Here is a 22,195-nt window from a genome sequence, read left to right on the forward strand (position 1 = left end):
ATAAACTATGTTCCACAAAAGCTGATGCAGATGGAGATCAGGGACGTGAGCGGCTCAGACGATGAATTATTGGGTAACACTTAATAAGGCTGCCTAACAGCATTAGTTAATGCATGAACTGGTTTTGAACTAACACATCGCTTTCCGAGCTCTCAAGTCAGCTGCAAATGATAATAGGAAGCATGTATCATATATATTTTATATTTTACATAATCAGATAGAAAATGGGACCCATTTCATGATCAGCACTGTGGACAGCAGTGACTACACACTGAGTGTGTATCAGTGCACTGTATGTGACTGTGTATGCAGTGTAGTATATGTGCTCTATCTTTGAGTCCTTTTTATAATTGTTTGCTGTGTGATTGATACACCCGCCAATATTTACACACCGAAAGCGGTAGTGTGCATGTGTTTATACAGGGGACGAGGGGGCCCTGTAAAAATATTTGCACCACCTCCTATCCCTGCTATGGTAATGCGCATTATGTTATCTTGTGACAAAACGAACAAACAGGCATCAAACAAACAAACAAGCACTTGGAGGACAAAATCACGTCAGGCTCAGTCAGAAGTGAACTGAATGGCAATCACCTCCTGTGGTGAGTGCCTGAATTATTTGTTTTACTGCATGATGAAGTAAAGGGAGGACTGAGCCACTCTCCAACAGGGTGTTTATTTGCTTGCGTGTTTGATTGTCTTTCATGATAATCTCAGCCTCTGCTGGGTTCATGTTTGAAGCCTGGGGAAACTGCCAGCAGACACCCTGTTCCAACATTTTTAAAGATTAACCGTGAAGCTACATGAGTTAGAGGTACAAGCAGAACATTATGGAGCGGTGGACAAAGAAGATTGTGGTGCTGCTGGATGTTGTTAAACATAAAATTATGTGTGATGAGCAAGTACGGCAGAGAAACTCAAAGAGGTTTGCATGGTCAAGTCATTCTCAACACACCATAGGTGGCTGTAGGCGTACATGCTTTCTGTAGTGGTATCTTTAACGTAGACTTCAAGACTTTAACTTTGAACAAGGGTTCTTTTATTGCTCCTATAACATTGTCTGACTCATGATGGATAGTTAAATATCAAAATCAGTTCAGCAGAGCCACAGATATGATTTTTTTTTTTTTTTATTCTACGCATTCTTCTTCCTTCCCCAAACTCAGTGTCTTAATAAGCCACAATGCCGCTTCACCAGCTACAGTTCAGTCACAAATCTGATGTGCTGTAGCGGACAAAGTAGCCTCGAGCCTCTGGCCTCAAGCGGAGAACAGAGAGAGCTACACAGCTCCGGTAAGCTCACTTCTTTCTAACTCCACACCCCCAGATTTTCTTCATTTTAGGACTAGTATTCTTCAGATCCAACTGATTTACCAGATTTTTTTTCATCCGCTCCCTTAGGAGCCATAAAATGCTTGACAAAGCTTTTTTCACATACGCTGTAGCACTGCCTCAGACCTGCAAAGGATGTGTAATTCTCATGTATGACCACACATGAGAGGCACACACTGGGCCTAATTTAACCCCAAAACTAGGTTCAGGTTTAGGTTTGCATTATCCATACAAAGTACGATCAATTCCAACTTTTGACAAGACTCATCTTTAGTTCCAAAAGTCTTTTAATAGTCATCTCATTTAGATTAAACAACATTATGATAGGTTCAAAGAAATCAAATCTCAAAGCTTGATGTCCATCATATCCATTCAGCAAAGAGCGACCCCTGGATATATCTTGGTATGCATGGGGTCCAAACCACATGGAGAAGGAGCAATAATCTGTAAGTTTCATGAAACTCCTTTAAAGATGTGAATAATTGAGTTGGTATACATACAATTACAATGTAATTACAGTTATCTTTCTGAAGACCTTACAGTATTCATAAACAAACGACAAATAATAATGCAGGTCTAAGTTTATTCTGTACAAAGAAGCCAAGCCAAAAGAACCATGAGTTGGTTTGAGTAGGAAAACACATTTTAAGCAATTCTATTTTTTATAGTGAAGCAGAAGTTATATTCCTACAATGTTTTAAGCAAAATTATAGACACATGAAATCAAAATATAGCAAGGATACTCAAATAGACTACAATAGATTACACAATACTACATATGAAGAACTGAATGGTTAATTTCAAACAATGGCTAATTTACAGTTTTGTAGAGCACTTCTCAGTACACACACCCACGCACTCACAGCCGATCAGACCCACACACGCACACCCACACACACATGCGGGTGCTATATTTTGCACTACCAGATAGAAATATTTTGGATAAATTTTTACCACATGTGTGACAAGTAAGATTTCAATCCATTGCTGTTATGATTCCACAGTAACTTCTTATGTGAGCGAGTTAGAAGGCATTTTAAAGTAATTACAGTAAAAATACATTTTCATAATAAGCAATGTACCATGAGAAATATGTATAAAATAGCTTGATAATAATAATAATAATACTAATACTAATAATAATAGCAATAATACTGCTTTTCAGCTTTTCCCAGATCTCATCTCTGTCCGCCACAAGTTGAATGTCACTTTGTTCCACGAGATCAAAATAGATATCACATAGTAAGAAAAAGCTTCCCATACAAATCCAACTGTATAAACATTATACTAAGTTCTTTCTAGGTAAAGTTCCAAAAAAGCCAAAGTGGAAAATGAAATGCACTTTTATCTTTTTGACTGCCTTTGAAAATGATTATTATAAAATGACTCTGCAGTTAGACTTCCTATCATGAGAGAGCAAAGGCAGGATGTTGGCGGTTGTACACCTTTGGAAAAGACAGAACGAACATATTCAATCCTATTTTACCTACACACCCTAAATACAGCTTTACATTTCCATGTTTTACGTACGTCACAGTCCCCCATCTCCTCTCGCCTCCTGCCAGGCTATACCCGTGTGGTGGAGTGGGTGCTGGGCAGGCCTGCAGAGCTGTAACCAGCAGGGAAGGTGCTGTATGGACTCATGTTGGAGAGGCCCATCAGGGAGTTGGGGATCATGGTGATGTTGTTGGGCGTCATCAGAGGGATGTCATCAGGGGAGCGGCGCTGGCTGAGCGAGTAGTCCAAGCTGGGCGAGACGTGGAGAGGATTGTGAAGGGCCTCACACTGGTTCCTCTGCTGGGACGACAGGGTCTCATCTACGGTGGTGGTGTGGCTCACGTTGTTGCCCTTGCTGTCACACTGGGGACTGGGCTGCTGGGACGTGTCCTGCCGACTGCGTTTGTCCTTGCGGTAGTACAGAGCAGCGAAGGCCAGGACGTTGAGGAACAGCAGTGATGCCCCTACAGCAATGGTGACGCTGAGCTCTGTGGAGTAATCTCTCGGGTTCGGCATGATCAGAGGACCCATCTCCCTCCCTCCGTCGCCGTCGTTGTGGGCAGTGGATAGAGGAGGCCGGCCGGTGCTGCCGGATCTCTTACCGTTGGATTGGGTGGGATCCAGCGGGGTGACCTTGGTGGTGGTGGAGGAGTAATGGAACATATCATGGAGGTTGTAGAGATGGGGCACCAGGTGTTTCCAGAAGGCCACCTTGGTGGCGCGGTAGTGATCGCGGATACGAGGCTTCAGGCCAATGTGCAGGTAGAGCTGGTCATAGGGGTCATACTTGGACCAGGCCACCTCCTCAAAGCGGTTGGCCTTGGTGTGGATGAACTTGGTGTCCTGTGGCACGGGCTTGTTAGGATCCCTACACACATCATAGACAGAAAACACGAGTCATCAGAAATAAATGTGATGGATGAAAGCTAATTTCAATGTCATTGTTGTCCATTTGCAGCTGCTTACATTGTGCCAAATGAAGATGTACACAGTTATTGATAAAATACACTTATTCATATTGCAGCCTAATAATGATTTCAGCTACATTGCTCAGCCCGGTAGTATCAATGCAATGTTGGCATTTCCAATGCAAATGGAAATAGAAGCCCTGTACATTAGCTGTAAAACATACAAAGAACAACTTCATGAACAGTAGGTCAACACAATGCAATATCACCATCTCTCCTCAAGGGCTCAGCATTCCCTCATTCCTACACACTTAATGAGCAGCCTACAGTGACCTGTGCTGCGCTTCCTCCTACTGCTGGGGTCATCGTTCACAAAGACTCAATGCAGCTGTGCATTCAGAATCCAAGTGTCACTGCTTCTAATGATAATCTAAAACACATCTATCACAGGTACCTAAAGGAAACCTATAGAGAGATGCGTAGATAAATATGTCTTCTGTCTCTCTGTAGAAATTATATAAATGCTAAACTGCCAGAAGGAAAGAGAGCTCCACAGTTCAAATGTCTAACAGCAACCTGAAGGCTTAATAGTCAAATCTATTCGGTACCTTCTATAAAGACACTGATGGCTGGTACCAGTGTATCAACACTGTACATTAAAAGCAATCATGGATTTACAGTATATACATTTCATCATTGCATCTGGTATGAAAAGGCTGGGTGGGCATCTGTAACAGTATGATGTGACAGGCATTGGTTTCTATTAATTTATAAAGCCCTTAATGGCAACTTGCCATCATATATCACTTCCTTATTACACTGGTCCACTAGTCATTACTTGCTTTTCGTGCTGCTCACACTTGGAACATTTTACAGCACACATTAAAGCTTCGCACAGTTGTACCTAAAGGTCAGTTTAAAACCATTAGTACAAATGACTCTGCTCTTTAATCTAACTGTTTTTAACTGTGTTCTGTTGTTGTCTGTTTTCTTGTTAATTATCTTTCTGTGTATTTATTCTGTTGTAATTGTACTCTTGATACCATTGAAAATGAGGGCATGTCCTCAGTGATTCCTCGAGATTTAAATAAAGAATGAAATTTTCAGTACTGGTTATTTGTGCCACCCCTCACAGTTAAGTTAGCAGGGGTTTATGGAGTACATCTTAACTGCTGCTTCAAATCTTCTCCTCAACACAACCTTTTTGTTAAACTGTGCTATAAACATTTATGTGAATTAAACCTTTAGGAAGTCTGCCCAAAGTGATGAAACTTTGCTATGTGCTTGACGAGAGGTTATTCAGACGCCTAAACTGGCTCTAAAAAGACGCAGCTTTCATTAGGTGGCATGTGCGGTATATATTCTACAGTTTCATCATTTAATGTCATCATATAGTCAAGCATCACTTTTATGAGTGTGCAAAATTAAACTGTTCTTTACATGAATGGAGAGGTCACATCTATTCAAATAAAGGGGAAGCAGACCTAACTTACAGTAAGAAGTGTCTGTGCATTAATGATAAAGCTAATTTATAGACTTTTGATGTTAAGGAATTCATATTATTTGATAAAAACTGAAGCACCACTTTTGAAGTGCGAGGGAACTAACGAAGCAGATAAGGTAACTTAAGGCTGGATCCTGAGGTCCTTTAATCCGGGTGATAAAGGAAGGTTAAATATGGCACAAGTTAGAGGTTGAACATCTCAACACAAGTAAAGTTCTGCACAAGAGAGGTCAGCTATGTTGTACCACAGGCCAAAAAAATACTGTAAAATGGGATATTGGATGAGAGTCTAATACAGCTACATGTACATAAGCCACATTCATGTTAGCCTGTACTTTGTTTGATTGTTTGCTGTTACTCACCCGCTTTTGGCGAAGTTGGTCCAATAAGTCATAACCACAGCGCTGAGCATGATGTCGTTCCTGGAGAAGTTGCAGGGGAACAGGTCAGTTGGGCCCACCATGGGGATGCCAAACACGTAAGGCACCTCATCTCCGTGTGCTGAGTCTGACCACACCGGCTTCATGAGGCTCTGGCAGTGGTGGTAGAAGGCGTAGAAGTATGTAGGCGAGCCGTAGCGGGCGTGTAGGTCAGCGGTCACCACTGAGGGCTCCACCCATTGGTGGTCAGTGAAGAGAGCCACCAGGGTCTTCCTCCTGGTCTCTGGGTTGTCCTTGTCAGCCCAGTCTGTGTACATGAATTTAATTGTCTCCCTCAGTGTGTCCTTCCCTTCTGGGTAGCCATACAAACTGTCCACAAAGTCTGACACAGCAAAATCAAAGTCACTGCCAGACACGCCGTCCTCCAGGTCCATCACGTTCTCAACAAAGCGCAGTCCCTCTCCCTGATTGACACCCAGCATTATATCATAATTAAGGAACTCGCCCTGCTCCATCAGGATCTCTGGGTCATCCGGGATGACGTCTCCATCTATGACAGGGCCGAAAGCCACGCGGTATCGGGCAGGCTGGATGTCTTGCTCCACCAGCTCTTTTGCACTCTTCTTCTGCAGGCAGGAGACCATGTCCACGGTGTCCAGCACGTTGCAGCCAACTCTCTCGGCCAGCATGCGAGTGTACTTGACCGGTTGGTAGTTAACAGCCCAGCTGGATAGTGCTGAACCACTTTGGATGATGGCTCTGTGGAACAAACCTTGGGACACAAAATTCAGGACAAAAAAACACAGAGGACAACAGAAGTCCAGAGAGCAGTGGTTAGTGTTTAGGCCCACCAAATATTTTCATTACTCCTACTTTTCAGCACAACACTGAAGAGTATTGTGAACTGCCCCAAGCAAATACATGATTCACTTTACACTAATTGCTATTCACAATTAAATCAATGGTTTGTTGACATGCAAAATTTCGGAAGACAAAAGCAAACAAGCCTACATGTGATGCATTTTGAATACTAGCCAGAGAGATAAAGCATTACCGGGAGTGCAAAGATAGTTGAATTGAGCCTTGCTGATGAGACGCTGCTCAGTAAAGCAGCTGGTAGAAGAAATGAACTGGTAATAGGATGTTGGCCCATTCTGTTGTTATTATAATGCAAAAAAAGGGCAAAAATATTTGCTATTCTCTGTTGATCCCCTTATTTGTTTCATGTGGAGTCATTACCATATGCAGATGGAAGTGAATACAAGTCAAATTAATGATCAATTTGCAGCATTGTTTCAGAGGAGGAGTACTTCACAGATGTACTGTATTTGTACAATTGTTAATACTGTGTATCTAACAAGCGGCATAGCTTACATACATTATAGAGTGCTGATACAAAATGTGCGGTGGAGGGTCTTTGCAGGGAGCTGAATATGCAGTAACCCTGATCCTTCAGTGTTGATACAGTAAACACGCTGCTCTGTTGAATTGTTTATATGCAGTGCGTCACCTCTGTCTCTAGGGATTTTGTATCTACCACCTAAAAATGACAAGTGATATGTATCAACTCAAAAAAATACTCTGCTGAGGTTAAGGCATCGCAGTCTCTGGAAAAAGAGTGCGGGGACAGTGTCACTTTCTCCCTCCTTTGCTGTCATTTATTTAAGATTTTTTTTTAGGGCAGCAGCTAGCTAGTCTACTTCAAAGACAGCCGGAGGTCTTTGTGCATTCGCTGCAGCCAAGCGAGGGCATCAAATACAAACCTCACAAAGGACAGTTGCCGCAGCCTCCCTGGCATTGATGAAAATGCACAATTTCTTCCCTTCTTGTGATTCTGTCCAGCATCAATGGGAGGGCCAGGGGAAGATAAGAGGTTCCTTTTGGGCCACCCATATTGAAATACGCATCTTTGACTTGCAATGAGCTTTGGATAAGTGTTTACCAAATGGCACAATATCCACTGAAAAGACAAGTAGGTAGCATTGCACGTTTTTCTTTTCAGGTTCCTTTGGGTGATGTATACACTGTGTACAGCTAATTTAATTCCTATTGATTTCAATAATATTACAACTGTTGGTAGCATCAATTTGTTGTGGAAGCTGGACTAGAATGTGCCATTGTCAACTAAAGCACTGCCAATACATCTGTGGGGAAAAAAGAAAATATCAATTCTTACAGAAAATGTTTGAAGAATTTGGTCTGTTTTTCTGGTCCTGCTTCATCCTCAAATGAACCTTGTTTTGGTAACCGGTGTCTTCACTCAAGGCTTTGCAATTACAGGAGAACAATGCAAATTGTTTTGTTTTTTTCTGTATTTTCCCGACAAACTTTACCCACTTTTACCCACCTGCACTGTGTGGAGTGCAGGTGGGTAAAAGAGGACAAACAAATGTGAAGCTGAAAGACTGAAACATTGGTCAGTTTGAATGGTAAAAACTGAGGGACACAGGGGAACGTGATGAGATGGTGAAAACTTTCTAATGCCAGTGGGCTTCTTTAAGAGCCTCACATTTTAAGAGGCAAAGCTTTTAGGCTGATTAGATTGAGTAGAGGGGAACAAAAGCAATCACTTACTTAACGAATACCCCCTTTACCCTACTCCCATATCATAACACTTCATCTCCCTGACAGACCATTTAGAGCTGCACTTGAAACAAAGAACAAAAGTCCAAAATGACAAAAACCTATTGTTCAAAAGTAAGAGTGACATCTTTGAGATAAGAAATGAACATGATTGAGAAACAATGGAATCTTACACCTCAAGTTCATGGATTTTGACACTGCTTTTAAATTATGGCATTAATTACTTCCACAATTTTGGCTTATAACTGAGAAATCTGTGTCAATCAAAGTCAGTGACAACTGAGATGGTGAAACGCTGATTCTTACCCTCCGAGTGGTGGGACAGAGTGAGCAAACTGACACAAGAAGCGCCAATTCCAGATCCGAAAACTGTGATGCGACCCGGGTCTCCTCCAAAGTAACCAATGTTCTTACTGATCCAACGGAGAGCTTGAATCTGATCCAGGAGCCCATAGTTTCCTTTTGCTGCCTGGTCACCAGTACTGAGGAAGCCTGAAGTACACAGACAGGCAGTGCTGAAGCAGAGATCTACAGTATATACATATGTCCCAGCTTTGATCTAAAGCTGTAGCCCAGCAGGGCATCTGAATGAACTGACACTGTTTCCCCTCAGGTGCACACATGCCTTTGCTCTCTCCCACAATGTCTTGACTACTTAAGTCAGCTCCTGGTAATAGTCTCTACACAGTGGCACGGCTCAGGAAGTGATCAGGGCTCTGCTCATCAAATCTGAAAACTCTCCTCCAAAGTGACTTCATAAAATTCAAAGTGCATGAATAAATACATCTTTTACTTGCGCTTCTTTACAGGAATTTCATAAAACCACACAGAGGTCACTGTTGCTCTTACAATTGAACCTATTACTTATTCCCTTGTCTAGTCTCATCTAAACAACGTACTGTTTTGAATGTTAAACAGTAAACACAGGGAAACGGAAAACTCTTGACCTTGTGAATGCTGCATCCCTCCATACTCCATTTAAATCATTTTCTTCTTTCAAGAATGCCAAAGGCTGATAATCTTGTACAGATTAGATAAATCAATCCACAGGATGATAAATTGCGTTTTCAGAATCAGTCTTAAACAGCTTATGTGCAACAAGGACAGGACATGATGCGTATTTGCATCGCCTTTCCTCTGAAGACAACATTTGTATGCAAACCATGCCATACCAAAATCTCAGTCGGCAATATTTTCTCATACTGTTTTACATTTCCCTCTTATGTCTCTGCCGCTTTTTATGGGTTAATAACAGCAATACAAGTGGAAAGCAATGGCCACTGTCACAGTTTATTGTCTTAGATTAAACAGGGGCTAAACACCCCATTTGAAACCCCATTAAAAGTTACCACACAGAGACGCTGTCATCACCTAATATTCCAATTCTGTAGTTGAGCGTGACGACGACAACGTTCCCATAACTGGCCAGCACGCTGCCGTCCATCATGTTCCCAGTGCCCTCCATATAGGAGCCTCCGTGGATGTAGACCATCACAGGTCGAGCTTCAGAGTCCCTTATATCTGCAACATCAACACACACACATATGCTGAGCAAACAGAGGCGACAGTAATGAAACGGAGAATTAATGGAGCGCTGTTACTAAGACTTTATATCAACAGTATGAGTCAGTGTGAGTTCAGTATGAGGTATGGGTAAAGACTGCTTAGAAAAGGTGCTTAGAAGCAGTGGTAGGCCTGTGGTTTGGAAGCTGTAATGACATTCAGAAAATGCATGGTAAATACACTCTGACAAGGGGTGTAGGAACAAAAAGGTCAAATATAATTAACGACAGTTGAATGTACGAGCTCAACCAAGTGTACTTGTGCTCTGTACCATATCTGGAATTCTCTATATTTGAGGTAGGAAGAGAAAAATATGACGGTTCAACATATAATATGCATGCACAAGCATAAAAAAACATGTTTCAAGTGTGCAGACTTCGAACGAGAAGTACCACGCTACACTGAGCTCTATCTACTCGCTGTCTACGAGTGGGGGCTAAAACAGAAAATTCAATGGAAATAGAAAATCTATATTTCATGTTTGGACACCAATTTGTTATATTAACTAACAGCTCTCTTTAAAAGGGACTATAAGACAGATAAGTAGATAATGCAATCTCTGGATCAATGTGCACGGCAGCAGAGATGTAGCACTTGCTGAAAGGATTGCAACAGTGCTCAATTCAAGACATGAGGTGCAGGAGCAGCAAACGTATGTCATCATAAATCAGGCAACAACATTTTTCTTATTCCACTCAAAATAAAAGAACGCCCACAGTTCCTCAGGAAAGTAAAAAGTAAGATCTTCATCCAACAAACTCCAAGCTAAAAGAATCCATGCATCAAGACTTTGAGCTCTTAAAAATACCTTCAGATATATGAGTCTCAGCATGTGAGAAAGCCGCCCCCTTTTTCTTGTGTTGGCTCCCTGGGATTCAGATAAGGGAAAAAAAGAAGTACAAAATTCAAAATGGCATGGTTGACTGTGCCTCTTATTTGATACACGGTCCAATCAAACTGACAGAATCAGGAGAAAAAAGATCCATAAGTTACAAGAAAAAAGAAGATTAGCCTATTTCCGTACTGTATGTTTTCCCAATAATTGCTTTCGGACAAGATGAAAATCTCTAGAGATGTACGATATGATTACATCACGAGTTAGAGTAGAGTTACATATTAATAAGTGTTTGGAATTCACTTCTGTTTTTTGCCAAGTAAACAAAGCACAGTGTGTATATGCGCACACACACATGCACATACACACACTGTGCTGTTACCTTTCAATAGTTTGTTATCTGTATTGTTATATTGACCCAGCTGCCAAGGCTTTGACTGGAGTAATACATCTTTCCTGGTTCCTTTTATCTCAGTACAAAACGGATGTGTCGATTCTTCAGGTAAACTACTGCAGGATAGTTACTGAAGATAAGAGGTATATGGTTTGTTGATGAATAATTAATAAACTCTGACATGAGTAAGACATCAGGTGACAAAAATAATATCAAACAGTGGGATTTTCAGAAGCACACTCTTCAGTGTGAGAAAAAGGCTACTGGAGATGAGCGAAAATAAAAACAGCAAAGGTTTCATATCAGTGAAACAAATAATAAAGTCAGAATGCCTGCGGTGCATTTCAAACAGACAATGATCAAGTCTGCACAAATAAAAATGCATAGAAGTGAAGGATTATGTTACTTCCCTTGAAACGTGAATGCAAATTTGAAATTTAATTAACATGACTGTTTGCCGGGTGAGACGGCCTTTAGGCAGCATTCAGACCAGGAGCTCTGCAGAACGTGGGCTGCACCATTTTGGAACGCTACCTCTCCAGCAGGCTGTTTATCTGTTGTTGCTACGCTACCGTAGAAAAGTCAGTCAAAGAGTGCTGTGTTACATACAAAAGCTGAACAGGGTTCAACTTCGAATGCTGAATGTTTTGTATCACGCTGAATGCTTGTGAGGGAGGAAAATATATTCTCAAAAACCATGTTTAATCAGTGCATTGATGGAACCTGAATTAGAGAAATGTGTTTGTCGACACTTAGAGAGAAGGCACAGCACAGATCACGAATACTATTAGATGCAAAGATGGGAGGGATTCAGTGAGTGACAGACAAGAGTTGACTCCTGTACCTCCCTGATTGCCCCCTACCAGACACGCTGAATGAAGCAGACATTCAGTTAAATATAAACTGTAGCTTTACTACATCTTCTAAGTGACAGCCAAATATGCTAGGCTCATCATTTTAAAAGCTGAAAATGATTGCTTAGTTCAGGTGCAGCATTACTTGACCAACACCTTACCTCAGCAATAAATGTGTATTAGTGAGACAACAAGCACATACCATGGTGCAGTTCTGTTTTTTTATGCTTCTCCATGTGTATCTACACACATTCAGAGGCATCAGGGCAACACCTTCAGTAGCCACGATAACCAAAAAAAAAAAAAAAAAATCAATAAGTTCCTGCTCAACAATGAGAATATGATTGTTAGTTCAACGTGAATATGATTGCAACAGGTGAAACAATGATGACGGTGCTTTGGATGGTAAATCAGCCCTTGGCGGCAGCAATGACATGAGCAGTGCACATGCTTTCTGACTGACAGGAGGACATCGGGGCCACCATAACAAATGATGAATGAACATGGAAAGTCATTGCTGTCCATTTTACCACACCAACTCACCATCCTCTGTCGGAGCGTAGATGTTTAGATATAAACAGTCCTCGCTCTGATCCTGAATGTATGTGGCTACTGTGTCCAGGTTATAGGTGAACCATATGGGCATCATGATCTCTGGCACGGTGTTGTGGATGTTCTGGGGGCACACAGGCATGAAGTGGGTAGCATTCTTGATACCTGACCAAGAGGAGGGCTGCTCGGGGGGCATGAAACGCTTCTCGCCCACAGGTGGAGCCGCATATGGGACCCCCAGATACTGATCGACGGGCCTGAGCACCTCGCTTGGCACTGGAACCCTGAGGCCTCGCAGTTTCCCAAACTGGGTGGTCACTGTCGGGTAGAATTTCTGGCTTGTTGCCTTTGTGAAGGACCAGCAGGAACATAGTATCCACCAAAGAAGAGCACAGTGGGTGATGGTTACAGTCCCTTGCTGGTGTAGCAGGTGTGCAGGCAACAGATGGTCTCTAAATGTAGCCAGCCACATGGTCTGGGCGAGACAGTGCCCTTGCACAGCACAAATGCACACTGTAGTGTCCGCTCAGTCCCTCTGCACTGACCCTGTCAAACAGACATCACTCACTTTGCCTTTGGCTCCGACGGTTAGCAAATCCAGATAGAGCTCAGCCACGTATAGACCACCCCCACTTCCACTTTTCATTGCAGTGCACACAAATCTGAAAACAAGACAATCAGAAAGATGAGACGAGAAAACATCAGAACCAAGTGAAAATTATCCTACATCTCTGTGCAACTGACTGACTGTGAAGTATCACCTTTTTATTTTCAGCATTATCTTTGCTTTTATTATCTTAACAACCCATCTTAAATTCTTATTAAATTAACTTTTTGGTTGTTTGGTGTGCATTAGGCTCTAAATGCATTTTCGACATCCCACATTTTGTCAGTCGCATGCAAAGCACTTTGAATAACATTTGATTTGTTTGCGCTGTGCTATATAAATAAAGTTTGATTGATTGATTGATTCTCCCCGTACCCCGGGGCTCTAAATACATACTTTTATATAAGCTTAATATCAGCCACATCCACTCTAACACTTCGATGCTAATAACCTTTTGGGATGAACTGTCGATTTAAAAGAGCAAATTTATGTTTTGACATGAACAAATCACTGAATACTGATCTCTGTGTATCAGTGGAGGAGGAGATGGGAGGAATCTGAAAAATCCATCTGCTGTGATGTTGGAGTGATGCTGCGAAAGTATCTCAAGATAAAAGGTGTTAAGCACCCCTTCTCTTAAAAGCAACACAGTGAACAGCAAAGAAAAGACACATCTTTAATATGCACTGAAGAAAGATTAAAAAGGAGCACACTGAGGAAGGAATATCTGACTTGATTGTGATGTTTCCGTCTTTAATATATTTCAAAAACAACAAACATCTCACATCATGAATAGAGACTGTTTGTATCTTTTCGTGTCTTACATCTAAGCAACACTGTCTGCCACATAATGGAAGCGTCTCTGAACAAACATGTCTGATGGGACCACACTAGCACCCCCCCGTCCTCATAAAGCAGAGAAATTGCAGGTTAATTGAAAGGCTTGAGGAAGGCTTCTAGGCAGCGAAAGACCATTTGAGTTCAATATCAGAGGAAAAGGATCCTTTGACACTTCTTATAGAGAATTTCATTTGTCTAGTCTAGACTGTTGGCCGGTGTTTTTTTCTTTTTTTTTTCAACTTTCCCCTTCTTTCAAATACTAATGGTTAGTCTGTGAAAAGGATGAGGGTTTTTAAGTCTGTTTGTGTGATCATAAGTGTGCTCAAACACTTCATCCATTTTCCAAGAAATACTCATAACTGCTTATTGACAAAACAGATGTCATGGAAACCGCAAATAAAATCCATGTCAATGTCACCATCAGCCCTTATATTGCATATATATATTATCATGTGCTGGTTACACCATTTCGTTTATTTGATTCAGTCTATTTTTATTTGATCTCTTTGTTAGATTCATTTTATTTCATTTATCGATTTCACTATATATTGTACTTTGTAATGTTAATGTTAATGTGTAATGTTTTTGACAATAAACTTGATTTGATTTGATTTTTCTTATTGCTAAGTGGAAAACTGATCTTGAATCTCACATAATATTCACAGTATACAGCATAATATAATATGAACTACTGGATTGCTTGATGTATATATAATAAATATAAGATGCAAACTTTCAGTTTGTATACACATGATCTGTTTTCTAACCCAACTGCAGTCACCAGTGTTTGAGTGTGTGTGTGTGTGTGTGTGTGTGTGTGTGTGTGTGTGTGTGTGTGTGTATATTGCTCATATTGTGGGGATATAAATCTGTTAACAGTCACATTGTGGGGACTCGCCTTCCTTATGGGTACAAAACACAAGTACCCATAATGTAAATCATTAGATTTTAGGGTGAGGACTTGAGTTAAGGTTGGGGTTAGGATTAGTCAAGTAGTGGTTATGGTTGAAGAAAGTCTGCAGGAAACAAATGTAAGTCTATGTAATGTCCTCAAAAATGATGGAAACACGACTGTGTGTGTGTATGCCCATGTATTACTCACATTGTGGGGACATAAATCTGTTTATACCGTCACATTGTAGGGACTCACAAAACGCGAGTCCCTATAATGTAAATTCTGAAATTTAAGGGTGAAGACTGGGGTTAAGGTAAGGTTTAGGTTAAGGTTAGGATAAGGGTTAGGGTTAGCCAAGTAGTGGTTATGGTTATGGTTAGCATAAGTCTCCAGGAAATGAATGTAAGACTATGTAATGTCCCCATAAGTGATGAAAACTTAATGTGTGTGTGTGTGTGTGTGTGTGTGTGTGTGTGTGTGTGTGTGTGTGATGACAAGTGGCAACTAGTTACTGGTTCACCAGCGTGCACGCTTCAGTAAACAGGAGAATACACATTCACACACACAAAGTGCATACTGTATGTCAAACAAGGCATGAATGTAAGCTCACCCCAGGAGAACTACAGACTCTAAACTGTGTTGTGCTTCTTCCAATTAACGACTTTGTCATCCAAAATGCATCCCGTCTAGGATAGCAGTTAGCATAATATGCTCGACATCAGGTTCTCACTGGCTCTTCAATGAACAAAGCAAAAACAGCTTGTTAAACTAATCAAATTTATTGACGAGTACTGCCTCGAGCATTGCAAAGGACTGCAGCTAAACAGCTTTCTTTCAATCTGATGAACCTGTCTATTAAGACAGAGGACAATTTCTTCCTCCTAATATGGGAAACTAATTAACCATAGATGTGGTGCATTGCCTTTTCTCTTTCCCTGCAGCATTTTGTTTACACTAGCAGGAATGTAAACACCAATAAAGGCTGCTCATTCTCTCTTTCACAGGTGTGCAGGAGCACATTACCTGATATGAACATCATCTTAGTTTACCCAGCTTTAAAGGATGGGGCAAATCTGAGTAATACCACACAGGTTCATTTGAGAAATACTGCACACGTCTGCCCTAGGCCAGCTTCGTCTCTATTAATTAACACTTATGAATGTTCCCCTTAGTCAAGAAAAGACAAGGCTGTCTTCTTCCATCCCCTATCTGTTATGTGACAATGATGTACGACTCTCAAGACATAAAAATGGAAAAGACAGGGAACCAGATTTTTTTGTAGATCAGGGCACATCTTCTGGTTTGAAACTGACACTGATAATAAATCATTTGGAGGTAGAAATCCTCTCTGCTCACAAAAGCTGGTGTGAAATTGGTAGCAATTGTCAAATTAGCAGTTACGGGCCGTATAGTGGGTATCACCAATCAGACTTGGTTAGTTGTCTCAAGCTTACCAAGCAGTAAAAAAATAAGACACACGCTGGGGCTGCTGTAGATCAAAGGGATAATATGAATTCTTAAAATGAGCAGCATTTCCTTTTAAATTACACATGAGTTCATGATATCAGTCTCAATAGATTTGCATTTTTATTTTTGCTATTTGAAATCGAATCAAATTTCTAATTCAGATCACTGGAACAAAGCTGAGGTAGTTCTTTTTTAAGGCGATGCACATTATACTTTCATTTTGTGTCACTGACTGTACTGCAGGTTGTCAAAGCAGCTGAACACTGCCTTCAACTGGGCTGCAGAGTATTCTTTTTCCAACTTGTGCTCTGCGATGGGACAGATGTGGATAAGAGCTTTATAGCTTACACCAAATGGACCATGTAATAAAAGTGAGCCATCACTCAGTCAAGTTTGATACACTGCAAGTTTCTTTGGGGTAATTCAGAGTGGCAACGGGAATGGAAGGAGACATGGGTGAAATATTTCTTGCCAATTAAATGCTTGCAATAAATCAACTCGGCTCAAAAATCAAAAGGTCTTACAACCATTACACACTATTCTAAGGCACTATTTTGCATCAGCTCCATGTTTGTGCATCACAGAGGTGGTTTGGCTCAAAAGGCTTGGGTTTCCTGGGACCCAAACACTTTAATTCCCATTTGACTGACTTGATCTCAATTACAGACCTTTTAGAATGATTGCTATAATCATGTTTCTCCCTCACCGTTACTCTACACCTACATCACTGGCAGGGACACAATTCAACACCAATTCACCACTAATAAAAATCTCTGGGACAACATCTTATTGATTAGGTTCTGGTAGCCTGGGGGCCCTTGACATGAAAGCATTTGAGAAGGAGCCTGTAGTATGTCAGACAACACTGGGCTCCCAATGCCCTTGTAATTCGACTGCTGTGGATCAAAACCGTTTTAGTGGATTCCTAAAATCCCCTAATTTAGCAATGCAATAAAGACAAACAGGGATTGATGCAGAGAAGACTACCTTATAGAGAACATGCAGGTAGCACTCCACATAATGATCGCCGCTTTATAAATTAATGCAAGGATCCAGACTCACGGAGAAAACCACAGCCACAGCCCAGATAGCATCGACAAACTGCTGTAGTGTGTGAGAGCTGCCTCACGTTGTGACTGAGAAGCTTGTTTAATCTAGGTCTAGGACGGTGGTTATATTGAATAAAATGGAGAAAGAAAAAAAAAAAAAATAGCAAGACAACAAATGCTCCACCGTGGTGTATCGTTGAGCAATCGCATTGAATGAATTTCCCCAGATGTAAGTGATCAGTCTGAACAAAGATTGGTCCCACGAAAAAAAAAGAGAGAGGAAAAAAAAAAGCAGAATCATTAGGTTAACTCACCTGCTTTTACAGAAGCTGACACGCGCTCCATGTCGAGATTTCCTCCATACCATGCCCCTCCAGTGTCGCTGTAAGACAATGGGCTGTGTGTGAAATATTTCCCCGGTTTCAGTATCAAACACACGGATCTTTACTCTTATCTCCTGCTTTGCACAGTCTGTGTGCTTTGCGCATTCACGACGCCAAGGTCAGGAGCGCCAACGGTTTTAATGGAGCGCCCACCATAGAGATCTCTGTACGGCGCCCACTGCCAGCGCGTTACTAGGCAACCACCGGGATACGCCAGTGCATTAAATTCACCCTCCAACAACCGACAAAATCCCAATTTAGAAACCATTAAGTAACCACTTTAACCCCGGACAGCACGCACGTACTCACCCGCTTTGTGCTCGGGCAAAAACCCATATGTGCCTTTGACCAGATAAACAAGCGGGGCTATTCAAGAAGTGCGCGGGCCTGCATGCTGAGAAGATGTGCATTTCGAATACATTACATTTAATTGGCATAAGCCTTTTAGCAAATTGTGACCAGCATGGCAAAACGGGGTTGGATAAGAAAATGCCAGAAAAGCTGCAAACCGTCCTCCAATGTACTTTCTGATTGGCATTGTATTCTATTTTTAATTTGTATCCGCATCAACTCACCTCCTTGTAGCAAAGTGTGAACAACACGAATTTACTTATCAATCCTGTGCTCTCTCATCACTACAGCAAAAATGTGTCCCAAAGAAGAAACAAAGCATTGCAATGCTCTGAAACATCAGGCCCACACTTGTTTAACAAGCAGACAGGGGTGCATGTTTTTTTTATGTGTCCATGTATCAGTCAGGCCCAATAGTGATCTGCTATGAGGCAAAAATGACAGCAGGTGGCAGGAAATTGGTCCAGGGCAGGAAACAGAAAGTTGCCTCGCTCTTTAAGAAACGTTTTGTCTGCAGGAAATCATTCCAGTTATTTTGTTGTTGCAGTTACTTCTTGGACTTCTTCCTGTAGTTTGCAGGCTGTGTGTGGTTAAGCATTGTTAAAAGGAGCAATATGTAAGAAGGGTTAGGGTTAGGAAATTAACAAAATTTTCTCAATAGAATGTGAAGAAATGAGAGTTGAACTGGGAGGCTGCTGATCCCAGTTCTGTTGCCCACTTGCCTTGCTCAGGCCTCCAGAGACAGCCGCTGACCGATGGCCAACCTGCCTCTTGCTCCTCTCCTGCTTAATACCTCTCCTGAAACTGTTGTGTCTCTGTCGACCCGAGTCACAGCCCAGGTGGACCTTCAGTCCTGGTCTGGCCTTGTTCACTGGGAGGCTGCTGATCCCAGTTCTGTTGCCCACTTGCCTTCCTCTGTTTCTGTGGAAGGTAAGAAGAAGTTAGAAGGTGGCCACTTCTGACATGTTGCACCTTTAACATGATTTGAGCTCATTCTTCAGTTGCATTTTTGAATTTAAAATAAAGATATGAATCTCACACTGAAACCTGCTCCAACCACACACTAGAAATCCACTAACATATACAGTCCAGACAGTTGCTGACAGAGCAAACATTTTTCCCACATATCCTTTTTTTTCAATGCCCAGTGGCCATAGCTGTAATGCTGTGATCTGTGCATGTATAGAGCTGACAGACTGTCTTCACAGTCCTAGAGAGAGATGCTGCCTATGATATCTGTTTCAAGCTTGGTTACCAAAGCAAGGAAAGCTTTTTATGTAAAAAAAAAAAAAAGAAAGAAAGAAAGAAAGAAAAGAAAAAAGATCAATTGATGCTTCTGCAGGAAAGCATCTTTTCATATATAATACAATGATTATCTGTAAATGCATGGAGATCTACCTTTAGTTTCATAGGATACTGCCTTCCAGGTGACCTTTGATTTTATCTGGGCCTTAACAGTTTTGTTCCTGTTGCATGTGAAGAGTTCAGCAAGCACACTTTGAAAGTAAGACATTTTAATTAAAGGTGCAACTTAGAGTCCAAATATTTGCAGTCATGGACAGTTTTTCCCGCATGAACCCTAAGTGTGGGCTGAATCAGCTTGATTGGGGACAAAGATAAAGCAGCTTCCGTTGCCACTGGTGTGCCAGGATATCCATTGTCTTTAAGTGAGCATATGAGAAATATTTTAATTTTCTGTCATAATGAAGCGGGTTCATATCTAGGACTGACATGGGTTGAGAAAGTCAAGCTGTTATTCTCAAAAGGTCTGTTGCTATGGTGCCATGCGCATCAAAAGACAAATTCAAGTGAATCTGTCAGACACCATATATTTAATATCTGCATATGCATTTGCCCCCAGTCCATATACCAACGGCTCAGGCTGTCAGGGCTTGTACCTACCAGCCTAAGTAGTATTGCACTGTACCTTCGGGCCAGTCTATGTGGGTGGTGGGGCAGTATGTCCGTGCCCAATGTTTGGTTGAGCGGAGCCTGACAAGACCCCCTGGCTGGCCTTGTTCGAATGGGCGACATTTCAGGTAGGCAATTTCAGGTGTGAGAGGAGTTTATTGAGGCCATGGAGAAGGACTCTCTATTGTCCTCAAAGAGGTTTCAGAAAACTGCCAGATGGGTCAGGAAGCAGGGTAGAAAAATGTAGTTGTAGTCCAGTGGTGGAGGGAGAACTCTGAGGAACTTATGCCTCTGTGGTCACAAGCACTGCGTAGTGACTGAAATAACAAGACTGCTCTGGATGAGGAGACATTTGAAAGGTCCTGGGAGTAGAACTGTTTCTTCCTCAAAATGAGAGGTCCTAGGTGAGATGATTCGGGCACAAAAAGCATTCCTCCCAGGTACATCCACCAGAGATGAGACCCTGAGGCAAACCTAGAACACAATGAAGGGATTACCTATCCCATGTGACCTGGGAATTCATCGGAATCCCCCAGGAGGAGCCGCAGGACGTGGCTGAGGACAGGGGTGTCTGTGTTAAACCTTGCTGTTGCTACAACCTGGACCCAAATCAATTTGCCACACTGAACTTTTTGGACGACAATTCACAAATGTGTCTCAATCTGCTGTCTGCCATTTTCAAAATGTTCTTTTTAGCTCGCACTTCAAGCACTATATGCAGTGACGGTCCACCTTTATTAGGGCTTTACTATCCTTCAAAGACGACATGGACCTGCATCTTAATTCTGCTGTCTTTTTAATAAGGGTCAGTTTTGCCTTTGTTTTCTGGATTCCCAGTGGGCCCTTCCAATCCCTGTTTCATCTGCTTTGTTCTTCACGACCTACTGCAGTGTCTGCTGAGTGCTGAGAGGATGCGACATGCCCAAATAATGCACAGCTCTCCCATTGAATCTCCTCAAACAACTATTTCACTGCATTAAATATATTTTACAAGGTCCACAGTCTTTCATGCTGTTTTGACATTGCTTGCCTTTTTTGGCAATGCACCTGTATTTTTATACTTTTATTTGTCATTTATTGAGATGGGTATGCAGCCATTTCCCCTGTCATTTATTTTCTTTATGTTATTGTATTGTCAGGTTATATCAATATACAGTATGTGATCCTTTATGTAAATGAGTCAAACTAAAATGTCTCTTGTTCCTTGAATACACCATAAATAGATTAGATTAGATTAGATGAAACTTTTATGAACCCCAGGGGAAAGTAGGTCAGGGCAGCTGTAGAAAAGAAGATACACTGTAGGTAAGAGCAAACAGAAATGGCTACAGATGCCAGAGGAAAATAACACACCAGTATATATCAGAATATGGTGTTTTTAGTGATTACAGCCCAGTGAATAGTGAATTACTGCCAATCATACAACAAGCAATAGATGCAGTCCAGATGAAGGTGAGTGCGGTTTATAGATTTAAAGCACAACTGCAGCGTGTGCAAAATATGCAAATGCTTAATATGAATTATTCATGGACTGATCATTTGACACTTGGAGGTACCACATTTCTAGATGCACCTCAACTGCAAAAGTCAGCTGCACCAAATTATCACCAATTACCATTCAAAGCTGCATGTATGTGCTGTCCTGAAAGCATGCATGGTGTTCCCCTTTCTGCAGAACTGGACATGTCATGCAGAAATGGACTGATTGTCAGACAAACCTGGGTCTTGAGGTGAGGGAGCCCCAGGCAAAGACGAAATAATTCAGGTTATCACTCCATGAGGTGCATTTACGCTACACTCACACGTCACAATAATATATCTGAATAATATATGAATAAAAATGCCTTAGGGAAATTCCGGAAATTTATTCAGAAGAATAAAGTGCACGTTGCCCATAATTGATTTAGCAAATAAATATATGCCATGTGAATGCTCTTATTTATCAGAACTGGAATTTCCTACACTAAGGGACAGGTAGGCAAAAAAACGACAATTATTTTAACATGGCATATTTTGTGATTTTGTCAACCAGGGTCTATTGTTCAGTGTCAATAAAACAAAAATCTTTTGTAACTAAGTACAGCCTATTTAATAGAGATCACTTTGTCAATCAAACTCACACTTCCACTCCTGTGCAACCATTTTTTTTTTCGTCCTGAAATTCCTGAATTTTGCCTATCAGGAAAGCTAATATCCGTGTTGTGTTCTGGACGTAACCCGTCCCTGGACAAATCTGCACCAACCAGTATATATGATAAGGGACACTGCAGGGTTCTTATGTTGAGTTTTG

The 22,195-nt window shown here is 41.4% G+C and overlaps 1 protein-coding gene across 2 annotated transcripts; it reads right to left on the reverse strand.

Annotated features, from left to right (window-relative positions):
• Positions 1-1,601: 1,601 nt before the first annotated feature.
• nlgn3b (neuroligin 3b) lies at positions 1,602-17,845 on the reverse strand. Of its 2 annotated transcripts, XM_076750389.1 has the most exons (7): positions 17,575-17,841; positions 12,394-13,064; positions 10,576-10,635; positions 9,576-9,725; positions 8,511-8,696; positions 5,604-6,393; positions 1,602-3,697 (listed from the first exon to the last, which is right to left on the reverse strand). In XM_076750389.1, the coding sequence occupies exons 2-7, from the start codon at positions 12,872-12,874 to the stop codon at positions 2,899-2,901; spliced, it is 2,466 nt and encodes an 821-aa protein (XP_076606504.1). In that variant the 5' UTR covers positions 12,875-13,064; positions 17,575-17,841; the 3' UTR covers positions 1,602-2,898. The 2 variants fall into 2 exon arrangements, with proteins under 2 accessions (XP_076606504.1, XP_076606507.1); XM_076750392.1 differs by lacking the exon at positions 10,576-10,635 and having other exon boundaries at positions 17,575-17,845.
• Between the last annotated feature and the right edge of the window lie 4,350 nt (positions 17,846-22,195).

This window comes from Chaetodon auriga, chromosome 15 (assembly GCF_051107435.1).
Source record: "Chaetodon auriga isolate fChaAug3 chromosome 15, fChaAug3.hap1, whole genome shotgun sequence".
In the NCBI taxonomy this organism is placed as follows: domain Eukaryota; kingdom Metazoa; phylum Chordata; class Actinopteri; order Chaetodontiformes; family Chaetodontidae; genus Chaetodon; species Chaetodon auriga.